The 15128-nt window shown below is 30.0% G+C and overlaps 2 protein-coding genes across 2 annotated transcripts; one reads left to right on the top strand and one right to left on the bottom strand.

The window, feature by feature from the left end:
- Nucleotides 1–1419: 1419 nt before the first annotated feature.
- On the bottom strand, nucleotides 1420–4952 carry LOC115705006 (histone-lysine N-methyltransferase ASHH2-like). The gene has a single exon (XM_061118379.1). The coding sequence runs from the start codon at nucleotides 4638–4640 to the stop codon at nucleotides 1770–1772; it is 2871 nt and encodes a 956-aa protein (XP_060974362.1). The 5' UTR covers nucleotides 4641–4952; the 3' UTR covers nucleotides 1420–1769.
- Nucleotides 4953–11608: 6656 nt separating this feature from the next.
- On the top strand, nucleotides 11609–13767 carry LOC115707923 (CBL-interacting serine/threonine-protein kinase 25). The gene has a single exon (XM_030636027.2). The coding sequence runs from the start codon at nucleotides 12203–12205 to the stop codon at nucleotides 13553–13555; it is 1353 nt and encodes a 450-aa protein (XP_030491887.2). The 5' UTR covers nucleotides 11609–12202; the 3' UTR covers nucleotides 13556–13767.
- Nucleotides 13768–15128: the final 1361 nt, after the last annotated feature.

Raw genomic sequence — 15128 nt, 5'->3', positions numbered from 1 at the left:
ATTTTGGTGAAATTCGTAACGAATGTTGTTCCAAGCAATACTGTAGGGGGAATAACCGACGACATAAGAACCCTATGTCAATTGTCGAGGGCGGACCTTTATTGTAACTAGAGGGGGCGATTGTTCCCTAAAAAAAATAGGAAAAAAAATTATGTGTATTTAAGTTAGTTACAGCATATATTTGTAATAAAAGATGATATTTATATAGATTATAATATGTTTGGTGTAATGATTAAAGTAAATTACATATATGTTAAAGGTCAAAGTTCAAATCCTGCCAATAACATTTTAGTTTTTTTAAATTTTATTTCTGAGCTATTTTATTAAAAAAAAAAAAAAATACGCCCCCTCTTTAAATTTTAGATTCGCCACTGCCCTATGTCATCGATTATTATGAAATAATTGATGCGATAAAATTCTTATGCCATCAGTTATTATATAATTTTGTGTAAATTACAATTTTTATTATTAAAATCTAATTTTTTTTAGTATATATAATTTTATTATTAATATATTTAAATTTAATATAAAATATATATATTTATAAAACTAACCTCAACAATACTACCTTAAAATAGAACAATTAACTCTGTACAAAAACAGAGTTGAATAGAGCTAGCACTTTTAGTATTTGATAATAAATCATTTTTTTTTTTTTTTGAAAAGAATTCATTTTTCAGATAATAGTTTACTATTGGAGAATATCCAAGAGAATATCAAAGAAAATAAAATAAAGATAGAAAAATTTAGACATTTGTTTATACATACAATTTTAATAATATTGTTGTTGTATCTTGTTTATACATGCATCAAACAAAGATACATACAATTTTCGATTATAGTTTCCAACATAATTTAAAATAACAGAGTGAAATCAAAACTCTCTTACGCAGAGCAATAATGTATATTAAAGTACGTCAAGATATAAATCAATCAAAATGAGAAGACAATTTTGTTCAATTGGAAGATGATGATCCAAAATTTAATTTCAGAATTGCTAGATAATAATTAAACAAATGTCAAAGTGAGAAAGATAGCTTACCTAGCTAGAAGAACTGAGACAATCAGTCTGACAGTCTCTACTTCTTTCGTTCCGGCGACGACGGCGGCACTGACGGAACTGATGACTCTCTCACTCGGTGGTCTCTCTTCACTGCTTAATGCTATTGGGTAAGCTTGTGTCTTCTCTGAATGATGTTTGCTTTAATTTGTTTGGTCTCTTCTGTGATATACACATTCTTATCTTTTTTTGAAATTGGAAAAATCTCAACAACTCCACAAAACATTACATAACAATAAAAGCTCAAACCAATAAAACTAAATTTTACAAACAATATTATCAAAACAAAGCAAAATCCTTGAAATGAAAGATATATTGACACTGAGCAATAGCAAGAAAACTGAGGAACAACTTAAAACTTTGGTCAATTTGCTACTTCATTTAGAAAGAAATAAAATAAAATAATGGGTCATCTGATCATTACTCATTAGCTGCTTCAGTTGATACATAAATTAATTAAATAAATAATAATAATAAAAAAAAGGCTGTATTCATTCAGAACATTATCCTATTTTTGTGTGTTAGTAATTTTCATATCAATTCAAAATATTGGATGCAATAAAAGAATTGGGACTACATGAAATGAAAGAAAGGAAACAAGTAAATCAATGTTGATTGTGGTTCTCTGGATGATGCTGATGACAATTGTTACCAGCTTTCTCCACTCCACAGCTTAAAGAAATGGCATTTTGCTTCTGAATAATGTAAGTTAAGGTCGTTTGTTATGTCTCCTATGGCCCGGTGAAGAGTCTTTCTCACCAGGAGGAAGTGGTGGCAATGGTGGAAAAGGATGAAAAGGCATGCCGGGAGCAACAACCCAACTCCCCCCAGTTTCAGGTACTTGACCAAATTGCTTTATAATGGACATAGAAATTCCATATGAAACAGGTGAGCCAGAGAGAAATTTCTCCTGTGGTTGCCCAACATGACAAACACCAAGTGATAATGAGAACCCTGGTGGAAAATCATCATCTTTATCAAGCTGATCATTCACTACTGGTTTTGTCACTACTGGATAATCCCATGTTACCTGATCCCACCTGCTTTTACGCTTGCGATTTCTTGTCCCATTGATAGGCAAAACACTGGTATGTGATGCAGAACTTCCCTCCTGGATGCCTGCACTCACCAAAGTTGAAGCGATGACCGGTTGCTTGACACAATCAAATGCTTCTGAAGGTCTCCTGTCATGATCAGACCAATCATTCTGTGAGACAGAAAATCTGTTGTAGTTTGAACTCCTAGAAAGTTCGGTCTTGTTTTCGTCTCTGTCCATATGAGTAAGTTTTCTACTTTGTTTTCTAATCCACTTGTCACGGAAATTCCTTGCTATCTGATGAACCTGTTTATCACCATGCTTTGTCAGTGATAGAATTGACTCAGTAAAACTCTCCATTTGAGGACAAGGAGGATCTTTGCTGATATGTCTACAGTTAATAATCTCCCTAACTGCCAAATACTCCAACACCTTAAGAAGCTTCCTAAGAATTGGTATCTTTTTAAAGTCAGCTTTGTACTGCTTCATTATATTGTGTAGCATTCTCAAACCATTATTGTTGATTATATCATTCAACACCAGCCTTGATTTTGTTTTCAAAAGAGCATCAAGAATCATTGAAAGATCTCTATTTCTCTGAATAGTTTCGCCATTGACAGTATTATCACCCGATTTGGCAGTATGATATAAAAGCTTTAAGTAGAATTTGGGGGCATCTTTGTGCTTACTTATTCCCCCATTATCATCAAGCAAATCATTAAGTTTCTCCTCAACTTCATAGAAGCAGCTACCAAAAGATCCTTCTATTGCTTTTCTGGGCTTCATCAGAACTTTGCTAGCATTTGGGGGATTAGTCTTAACTTTTCCTTTTTTCATATTAGGATGAGCTTTAGAAGAAAGCAACCTATCATTGGCTATGCCAGACTTGCTGATCATCTCAACAGGCGAAATTCGATTGAATTTCTGAGAAGAGCTTGACAATCTTTTAAGAGCAGATGGAATGAGTTTTTGAGTAACATCTTCTCTTTGTTGGGAAACATCGGACTCAGAAATAGGTGCTATTATGACATCACTACATGAACTGTTCATGGCTTCATCTGAATCACTTTCAAGACTACCATCCTCCTTATCAAGAGGATCACCACCAATATAACCCCTGCATTGGTTAGAACCACAATAACACTTTTTTGCAGCAGCTCCAAACACCCTGACATAGTTGTAATCAAATGTAACCTCTTCACCTTTCTTTATATCTCTCAATGCAAAGAGTCCTACACAAATCTCACCATTCACCATCCACTTTTCAGTTTGACAATTTGGTTCACAACTATGGTTGATAAACCTTCCTTTATTTCCTTTTACACATGCATCTATGACCTCATTGCAATCAAGTGTCATAAAGTAGAAATGTTTATGTCCTTTCAGAGCATACTCCTTCTGCCTCAACACATAAGATTGCATATCAAGTACTTCCCCAACATACTCAATAACAAAATTTCCTTTAGATACATCCTCAAGAAACTTAAGCCCATAACCTTTTTTCCCACATCTAAACTTCTCCAATTTTGCATACTTTCGTTTCTGAAACTGCTGGTTTGAACAAAGGTCTCGACATGGACATGTTCCTTGCATACATTCAATGTTTAGTACTCGATTCAGGCAATCATCACCGCAACCTAACCGACCATCTAAAGGTGGCTTGCATTGGCAGATCATCATCTCATCAACTGTCTGTGTTTTCCTACTGCGGTGAAGATATTGATTAGTCCTAATAGTAACACACGCAGGCACAGCAGTTGGAGGCTTGACATCTTCTTCTTCTTCTTCTTCCTCTTCTGATAATCCCAATTCTGCATTAATATCTTTATTAGACTTCTCTTGAGGGATTGAGCAATCAGCAAAGGCTTTATCCATGTTGTTCTTACATATCCATGTGCACTTAATTTCTTCTATAGTATCTGCATCTTTAGATGGTATGCACCGCCATTTATGACAATAATCACAACGCACCCAAGCATTACACAAAGGAAAATCTTGGTCCCCATTATTAGAACCAACAACAGAACTTGGTATTTCAACTTTTGTACCACTTTTAACTTGGAATGTCTCAGCAAAAACAGTAGCAGTAGCTGATGAAATAAGATTCTCACTTAGTTTAGATTTGTTCATTGTTAATGGATTAAGTAATTTTTCCTCTTCACAACCATTGGCAGTCATAACAGAACTTACCTTGAAACGAATATTGTTGTTATTATTTGAAGCAGCAGATGATTTTGTCCCTTTCTTAGTATTCCCAAAGATCTGTGTAAGATTTTCCAATGTTCCCCAAACAGATGAACGAGGTGATTTAGACAAATTACAACCTCTCTTCTTTCTGCACCTTTGAATTTGATTAGTAGAAACACCAATTTCACTGACCCTGTTGTCAGAATTATGATCTAATGCCAAAACACATGTACCATTTACATTAGTAGTAGTAATACTACTTACCTGTGTAGTTCCAAGGTTTCCAAAGAACCCATCATTGTCCCCTCCACGTGGCTTGTTTTCCTTTGAGCATTCCCAATCCCCACCTACCTCCATACTATACAAACATATATTTTTACACAAATAATAAGTAGTTTGGTGTATATATGTTACATCGAACAAGAGTTCAGTGATCGGAATAATAGAAAAAGCCCTAGAACAACCACATTCACCCAACAAACAAGAGATTTGACGGAATCCTTATAAATTTTTTTCTCCTCAAATTTTGATATAAGTTTGTTATGTTTCCAATATCAATAAATATATATATATGAATAAAAAGATCATGAGACACGTAATCATTCTTTAATTTTTAATTATTACTTTTAATAATAATAATAGGATTAGGATTCCCTGTACGTGTCCCTTTTTTACATATATATATCTTTTTCATTCAAACTTAAATTTAGTTTAAGAGTTTTCTTTTGGGGTGTTTTTAACTGACACCGTTTAGAAAAAAAATTAAATTTAAAAATATATGATAGAATTTAAATTAAAAAAGATGATACAATTTAAAATGAATTAAATTTTATATATATTGTTAAATGATAAAATAAATTATATATTTTTTAAAATAGTACAAATAGGACTCTGAATTGATTTTTTTGTTAAAATAAAATTTAATAATAATCTGATCTAAATGTGTTATGACAAAACTGTTTACATTTTCTATATTTGTTCGTGTCAGCAAGTTGGTTATAATTAAAAAAATTAAAAATTAAGCTTAGGATCCTATTTTTACCATTTTAGAAGATACAAGGTTAATTTTATCACTTAACCAAACAAATAATGTAATTGGTAACTTTTATAAAACACAAGGTCCAAAATAATATTTAAACTTCTTTAAATTTTTACTTTGTAATAATTATATGTAATATGTTTATTCATAAAATTAAATATTATTATTACATATATATGTTATAAATGATAAAAAAAATTCTAACAATCATGCTATAATTACATTGTGGGTAAGTGTCATTACAACTTTTGATATATACGGTATTGCTTTTTCCAAAATTTTATTAATTCTTTTTTGCAAGTTATTAAGGTAGTAAGGTTCTTAGGTGGCGTTTGGTTGGAGGTAATGAAATGGAATGGAATGGAAAGGAAATAATTTTTATTCTATTTCTTTGTTTAGTTGCATTTTAAAGTATTGGAATAGCATTCCAATGGAATGCTTTTTCCACCATTTTGGTGGAATGGCTATTCCATTTTAAAAAGAAAGGAATGACCATTCCAATGTAACAAGAAAAAAAATTTAATGATTTTTTTATCAATTTTTTTTATGCATTTTAAATTTTATTCCATTCCATTCCTATTCCTATTCCCATTCCCATTCTCATTCCTATATTTTCATTCCTCCCAACCAAACGCCTCTAATTAAATTATACATTTTTTTTCGTTTTTTTTTATTTTAATCAAATAAACTTCATTAAAAACCATTTTCAACATTTAACATCAATTTAAAATACAATTTAGGTTGTGGCCGCGGCTATATATAATAATGATTTTGAAAACAATTGGGAGTTATATTTGCAGGTTGCACCTCCTATAATTCTTATGTACCCCAAGATTTCAAATACATGTCAATTTTTATAATAATTCTAGTGAAAGATTTGCCAATTAAAAGAAAAAGATAGAGAAAGAGGAAAAAAAAAAGTTGGTGGGGTATACTTCTTTATTTAAATAAATAATTAAATGGGGGTGTTTTTATAAAAAATGATATTTTAAAAAATAAAATGAGATAAACTTATATATGAGATGTACTTATAATTTCTTTTGGGTGTAAATATAAGTAGCCAAATAATTTATTCAATGTTTCGTTCTCTTATATTAATTTAGCAAGCCAACAATATATACGTACGTACTATGCGTATATATGAAAGAGGGTCTTATATATTTTTATGTTCGTACGTTTTTCACATTTGAGTGCATGATATGATATATTATGTATATATATAAATTTGGTGTTTGATGATGGAAATTAAGGAAAGTTCATTAGAACAAATTAAAAGATGACAACGTAGGAAGCATGGACAAGTACGTACTTATATACGTACACACAAGTTACAAACAAACACATGCAATGCACTCTCTTCTCTTTCATCTCCTACTACATTTTCTTTTGTTAGCACATGAGTATAAAGTAAGATTATAGTAGGACTTAATTAACTTTTTTTCTTTTCCACTCTGAGGCAAAAAAAAATTCAAAAATATTGTGTAAGTGTTATAGTATGTATTGTGTTAAGTTTCTACGGTTGTTCCACGATTGTTTTTTAATTATTCTACTGTTGTTTTAATTGGTCTATTTTGTTGTGTTTACAGTTGTCGTATAAAAAGATAGTATTTTTGTAAAAAAAAAAATTTATGTAACAATAAAATTGTAAATTTTTATCTAAAATTCAGTATTTTTGTAAAAATCCTATATATATGATCACCTAGAGTGTAGATTGACCCAAAAAGAATCTGTTTTGAACGAGAAGCAGGTGAGGCCCAAATGTAAGAGAAACACAAATAACAAAATTTCTAAAAATATAATAGGGAAATTTTTAAAAATACTAAAATTTGGGTTAACTTTTACAAAAATACTGTCATACGAAAATCTTTTCAAAAATACTGTATTTTTATAAAACACCAGTAAAACACAAAGCAGAACAAACTCAAAACAACAGTAGAATACTAGTAAAACACTAGTAGAATACCAGTGAAAACTTAATACAGTATACTACAGTATGAAACTTATAAAAAATACAATAAAAAAATAAAAAATACTGAATAGTATTTTTATAAAAAAATAACAAAAATTAGTATACTATATAAATTTCTCAATATAATATCACCCAACAGAACAGGCCCCAGCTATATTGTATACACATCCATCAACATACGTGTCTATATATACATATATTTATAGGTGCATGAAAAATTGAAGTACGTACGGAACTACGGAACTACGTACGTACTAATTATGATTTATGAACCATGCACATACGTATATGTCAAAATACGTGAAAAATACCAAAAAAAAAAAACAACATATATAACATATATTTTTAAAATAATATAATGTTTATAAATTAAATTTTTTGTACACTGCCCTGTGTGGGTACGTACCCAAAATAATTACAGATTAATGCCATTATTACAATTTTTTATTTTTTCTGATAGTTTAATTGTTATATATATATATATGTATATTGTTTTCATGAAGATCAGTATTAAATATATAATTATAATATTATGTATATGTCATGTGTGTGGTTACAAACAATTATCTAAAGTGGTTCCAATATTATCGTCTATGACAACTATGTATTTTTTTAGTTTTCTATAAATTTTTTTATAATTAATAGGACTAATAAGAAGTTTAAAATATTAATCAAGATTGAATATTTATATTATTTTATAAGTTTATATGTATTTATATAAAGTATTTATCCCCTAAAAAAAAAGGCCAAAGCAAAACCAAAAGTATTTTTCAATAATGTTATATATTGAGGAGTGGAAAGAAAAAGAGTAATTCTTTGTATTGTTTTGTTTGGATGGAGAGATTTATTATTATTTTTTTGCATCCTTAAAAATATTTGTTAATTATGTATGTATAATTTTTATCAAATTTGTATAATGGAAATCTATGTAAAATATACACAACCTTTGAGTTTGAATATCTCTTTCATAAGATCTTTTTTTTTTAAAAAAAAAAGTATTAATTATTGAATTATGAACGAATTCGATTATACTTGAAAAAGAGAGTCGACTTAAATTAAGGTTCTTTAATTACAAATTAGGGCAATAGATTGAGATAATTAGAGTACGTTTGGTAACAATGTATAATTTTAATCATTTTTTTCTTTTTTTAATTAAAAAATGAAAAATATTTTCTAAAAACATGTCCTACAAAACTGTTTTTCAGATTTAATTTTTTAATTGAAAATCAAATTTTATAAACAAAAAAACACTTTCAAAATTCTTTTAAATAATTTTTTTTAATCAATATTTTGGACTCCGACCCCGACCTAAAATCATGAGACCCAAACCCTAACCCTCACCCCAACCTAGACCTAGAGACTCGGACCTTAACCCCGACCCCAACCTAGACCTTTAGACCCATACCCTGACCCCGACATGGACCATGGACCCAAACCCTGACCTAGACCACAGACTCAAACCCCAAACTCAATCAAGACCCCAAACCCAAACCTCGAACCCCACCTGACCCGGACCTAGACCTTAAACATGATCCCAACCTAGACCTTTAGACACGACTGACCTTGACTCAGACCCAAATCCCGACTCGAACATATATAGACCACGGACCCAAACCCGAACCCGGACCTGAACATCGATCTCGACCAGGACCCTAGACTCGAATCCCAAACCCCGGATCCAAACCCTGATCCCAACCTAGACCCTTGACCCGAACCCCGACCCTGAACCTGTTCTCGGACCTCGAGTCCGAACTCAGACCCAGAGTGGCATGGACCCTGGACCCCAGGCCACAAACCCTGGACCCCGGACCCCAAACCCCAACCCTAACTTGAACCCTAAAACTGGACCCAGATCTAGACTCGTAACTGAGCTCAAACCTGAACTCCAAACTGGACTAAAATAAAATCAACAAATTAAAATAAAAAAAAAATTTACAAGACACACTTTTATTTTTTATTTTAAAATTAAAAAACAAAATGAGTTATAAAACACATTTTTGTTGTTCAAAAATAAAAATTTTACTTTTATTTTTGTATTTAAAAAATTTAAAAACAAAAATATTACTAAATACTACCTTAATAAATTGAGATTCATGATTCAAAATAGAAATCAATACTCTCTAATTTTTATTCACGCTTGTAGTAAAAATATCTATCACCTATCAATAATACTAATTCAATACTTTGTAATTTAAATTATACATAGTACTTACGTTAAGAAAAACAAAAATTAAACATAGTACTTGTCATTTCAATTAATGCAATCAAATCATATCATGAGTTTTAAATTCAAATTTAATAATTCAATATACTAAATTTGTACAATTTCAATTAATTAATTACATAATATCAAATGAATATCATTGCAAATATAGTATATCAAATAAGTATTATACCAAATCTTAGGATTAGACATCATTCAAAAATATCTTTGCACGACAAAGTTTTATTGTTTGGAAATTTTAATTGGAAATTTTCAAGTAATGTGAATAATAACAACCCAAATAGCTAGAGATATAATCGGTTAAGTGATTATGAATGAGTAAGGATTGGCTTACAACTGTAACCAATTACATCTTACAAAGAATGAGTCAACCAAACGTGGCACCATGTCATCATGACTCAGACTGATGATGATAAATAGACAACTCTCCAAAAATCCCAACCCAATTGCTTCATTGAAACTTAGACACCAAACAATATTTTCATCCAATTTTATCTACATATAATTGATAATGATATAATCAACAAGTGTGGGCTCCACCTCTTTAATTAATCTTGTCATTCTTTTTTACCTTATTTATGACTTTGTATAATTGTTTATTATTTTTACAACCTTCATAATAATTAGTCTCAAGATTAGAAGAGGATTAATTTTTGATCATCCACACCTATAATTGAGTCTGTGAGTGTGACACTCTCCCACTCCCCAAAATATATATAATACCAAACTAATCATATGTATATGTTACAAACTAATGATCAGTTCAATTAGGCCACCTAGCACATTCTTATAATATAAAAAACTACTTGTGTTAATTATTTAAAATTTCAATTTAGCTTGATTTTGATTAAATAATACACTACTGGTCCATATATATATGTTATATTAAATAATAATTCAGATACTCCCGCTTAATTTTGATTAAATAGTTTTTTAACAAACCGATGTCTCCCTAACTCAATTTAAGCTGAAAATTCAATTTAGATTTAATCTTGTTAAAAAACTTATTTGATCAAAATGAATCGCATTGTATCAATTTAATCAATTTTTCTTTTCGACAAAATTCAACAAATGTATTTATGCTAGGCCCATAGTTTATATTAGCATCTTCTAATATAAATAAAAAAAAAAAAAAAAAAAAAAAACTCTAAGGCTACCTTAAGTTTAGAGATGGAAATTGATCGGTTAATGTACGGGGAATGCAATCCCCGTCTCCATTCCCGCTACCTATTTATACTCTCATCCCCGCCCCATCCCCGTCTAATAACCAACGGATTCGGGGTAGGGGAATACTCATCGGTTATGGGGAACCCATCGGGTATCCATTAAAGTAAAATTAAAAAAAAAACATTAATTTAAAATAATTGAAAAAAATAAATTAAACCAATATTCTTACAAATATTTATTATGCATTCATAATTCATAGAAGATAAAAGATAAAATTACTTAAAAAAAAGCATAACCTAATAGAAAATAAAAACTAATATGTCTCAAAGTTTGAAAAAAAAAACAAAAAAAAATTATATATATTTATATCGGGGTCGTATATGGTGCGGATAGTATTATTACCGCTCCCGCCCCATCCCCGCTTCGAGTATTAAAATTGTCCTCCACCACCGTCCCATTAACCACCAAAATGGGGAATCGAGTCCCCGCGGTTACCCATCCTATAAATTTCCATCTCTACTTAAGTTACAAAAAACCATAAGAATAGTAATAGGCATTAAAATTTAGTGAATCAAGAAAATAAAAATTAAGCTCTTATTTAAAAAAAAATTATAATATTTTTTAAAATTAGTACAAAAAATATATATTTTTAAAGGAAAAATATTTTTTGAGCTGAGGGACTCTAGCTATAAGTCTAATTTGTCTATACTCATTCCTGAGTTTGGAGATTCCCTGCTCCATCACCAATAAAATATAAGTTCAGATAAGAATTAAAATTTTTAACGGGAATAAAAATAAATAAGAAAGCACTCCCTACTAATTTTCTATCCTCTGTGCATCTCTAGTCGTATAGCTATTTGTTCAAATCAAATTTTACACAATTTTTTTAACAAATAATATAAAAACAGCTAACAAATATGTATCTAATCTGTTAGCAATGCTCAAAAACAAGAAATTACGTACTTATCTTAAAACAAAGTGGTTAGTAGTTTTTTGGGGAAATATAGTTGCACTGTACCATATCCGGAAGCTTCATTATATCCAAAACCGCCAATTGGAGAAAAATGACAAAATGTCATAATATGATTCATTCATCACTTTCCTCACTCCAATTGGCCCAAACGTTCTTGATTTTCTTGAATTTTTATTATAACTAAAGTTTTTTTAGATATTTATTTATATCACCAAACCAATCAATCCAATGTGCTCTAACAATTCCTCACACCCTTAAAAAAAAAAAAAAAAAAAAAAAAAAAAAACCATGTCTCCCAATAGTTTCATAACAACAAATTGTCTAACCATTTACAATTACACCTCACTCTATTTTCCATTTCATTCGCCATTTTTATAGCTCCATCTAACTCGTTCTAATTACTCTTTCAAACCCAGAAAAAACGTTTCTTTTTTTTCTCAAAGTCCTACTTTTGATCATGGTTGGTTATTCAAATTCCGATCATTTCAATCACTACCCAGGTTAGATCTTCACTTTTTCTCATCTGGGTAATTGAAAAGAGAAAAAAATGGATGAATCGGAGGAGCGAAAGAAGGCCAATTTTCCCAGAAACATTTTGTTTGGGAAATACGAGATGGGAAGGCAACTTGGGCAAGGAACATTTGCTAAAGTGTATTACGGTAAGAATCTTGTTACAGGTGAAAGTGTAGCGATTAAGGTTATTAATAAAGATCAGGTGAAAAAAGAAGGCCCAATTGATCAAATCAAGAGAGAAATCTCAGTGATGAGATTAGTTCGTCACCCAAATATTGTTGAACTCAAAGAAGTAATGGCCACAAAAGGTAAAGTTTATTGTGTTATGGAATATGTTAAAGGTGGAGAATTATTCGCCAAAGTGTTGAAAGGTAAATTAAAAGAAGAAATTGCTAGAAAATACTTTCAACAATTGGTAAGTGCAGTTGATTTTTGTCACAGTCGTGGTGTTTCGCATCGAGATTTGAAACCAGAAAATCTTTTGTTGGATGAAAATGGTGATTTAAAGGTTTCTGATTTTGGTCTCTCTGCTTTGCCGGAACAGCTCAGAAATGATGGGTTGCTCCACACACAGTGCGGTACACCTGCTTACGTGGCACCGGAGATCTTGAAGAGAAAAGGGTATGATGGTGCTAAGGCTGATATTTGGTCTTGTGGGATAATCTTGTTCGTATTGTTAGCTGGTTATCTTCCATTTCAAGATGAAAATGTTATGAAAATGTATAGAAAAGTTTTCAAAGCTCAATACGAATTCCCCCAATGGTTTTCGGAGGAATCCAAGACTTTGATATCCAAACTCCTTGTTGTTGATCCGGAAAAGAGAATCTCTATTCCGGATATAATGAAAAACTCCTGGTTTTACCAGGGGTTTACTCGTCCAATAATAGAATATTCTTCTATTATTGATGACGAAGACAAAGAAGACGAAGAAGAATTAGTAATAACTAAATCTCCTTCTTCTTCATCTTCCTTATCTTCTCCTCCGTTTTACAATGCTTTCGAGTTCATATCTTCGATGTCTTCGGGTTTTGATTTGTCGAGTATGTTCGAGAACAAGAGGAAATCGAGATCGATGTTTACTTCGAAATGCTCTGCCTTGGCTATTTTAGTGAAGCTTCAATCTGTTGCTAAGAAGCTTAATTTTGGGTTTTGTTTGGAGAAGGAATACAAAGTGAAAATGAGTAAAAAAATTGAAGGGAGAAAAGGGAAGTTGGCGGTGGTGGCGGAGGTTTACGAGGTGGCACCGGAGCTCGCGGTGGTGGAATTCTCGAAATCGAGTGGAGACACATTTGAGTACAATAAGTTCTGTGATGAAGATGTTAGGCCTGCGTTGAAGGACATTGTTTGGAGTTGGCAAGGTGATGAGAGTAACTGTCACCAACTGTAATACCAGATTTCTAATTAGTCTTAATTTAGTTCTTAATTTTCTTAGATTACTTATTTCCAATATAATGTAAAAGAAAATATTGTTATTATTTGATTAGTATTTGCCTTTTTTTCTTTTTTTTGGATTAAGAAAAAATGTGAGTGTGTATATGATGAGTATTTTTGGAAAATTTTGAAATTATTAGCAATTATTAATGTTTTTATCTTTGGTTATAAGTTATTGTCAAATTGGAATGGAATGAATAGGCAAGTTCTCTAATTTGGCTTAATTTAGTTCATTTTTTTAAAGTTATTTGCAATATAATGTAATTTGTTTGAAAATTATTATAATTTGGTTTTTGTTAGTTGCATATGCTCTCTTTTTTCTCTTTTAATCATTATTGGATTGGAAAAAAAAAGTGTATGTGGGCTCATGATATAAGAAGTTATGAGTATTTTTGAATGAGTAATTATTACATTTTTTTAAAAAAAAAAAATATATTGCTATTTTATATTTATAAATATTAGTAATTACTACCATAAAGTGATATTTTGTGAATAATTAACAATATTTAATAATTTATCTCGAAAAAAAAAGTATGACTATTAGTGAATGCTTTTTAAATTTTTTTATTTATTTCTGATATTAAAGTTTATTGTAATTTTTTTAATATGGTGTGGTGAATTTTTTTAATCTCATAATTGTAAATGTTGTTGCTGACACTTTGGTTAAATTTGTTCTATCAATGATATCTTTTTAGCTCTTAGCCCTTTAGAAATTTTTGCTCTTTCTGAGGCTATTTTTGCAAAAGAAAATATTTTTTTCATTTAAAACACACGCTGAAATTATAGCGTTTGGAATTACAAATCTAAATGTGTTAATAATCATAATTATAAAATTTAAAATTGAAAGTAAGTTTATTTTTTTTTTATTATTTATTTATTTTGTTAGGGGTTATTGTCAAATTGGGATGAATAATGGTATATGGATGGAAGATTATCAATTTTGTGTGGTAGTGAGAGGAAGTTAAGAGAGTTGTGTGGACATAAAATTAGCAATTATATAAAGTGGTTTAAAGTCAAACTCATGACCAATTAAATTGACAATTGAGTGTTGATTGATTGTGTGAGCCAGCCAGCTGCAATATTATTTCACCTGAAAATTTTAAAATACATACAATAATTAATATAGATAATATTAGTTCCAATTTTATTTTACCTGAAATTTAAACAATATAAATAATTATTTATTATAATGTATTTTGGTGTTTGATTTGATAATAGTTTCTCTACTATTGCTTTTAGGAAAGAAGTATTCCAATAGATAAAGGTGTGTAGAAAGTTATTGGATCTAATTATAACTAATTGATTTAATAGAATCGAATATTTAATTATAATTAAATCGGATCAGATATAAATTTTAAAAATTTAATTGGAGCGGATCGATTATTGGATAGGACATCTAATTCAATAGATAACTAAATCGAACCGATTCAATTATCATCCAATTATATATATTTTTAAAATACATTTATAATTTTATATATTTAATATACTTTATTTAAAATTTATATATTAACTGATTTAATATATAT

The sequence above is a fragment of the Cannabis sativa genome, chromosome 1, assembly GCF_029168945.1.
Source record: "Cannabis sativa cultivar Pink pepper isolate KNU-18-1 chromosome 1, ASM2916894v1, whole genome shotgun sequence".
NCBI classification, from domain to species: Eukaryota; Viridiplantae; Streptophyta; class Magnoliopsida; order Rosales; family Cannabaceae; genus Cannabis; species Cannabis sativa.
This window is presented reverse-complemented; position numbering and strand designations above follow the sequence as displayed.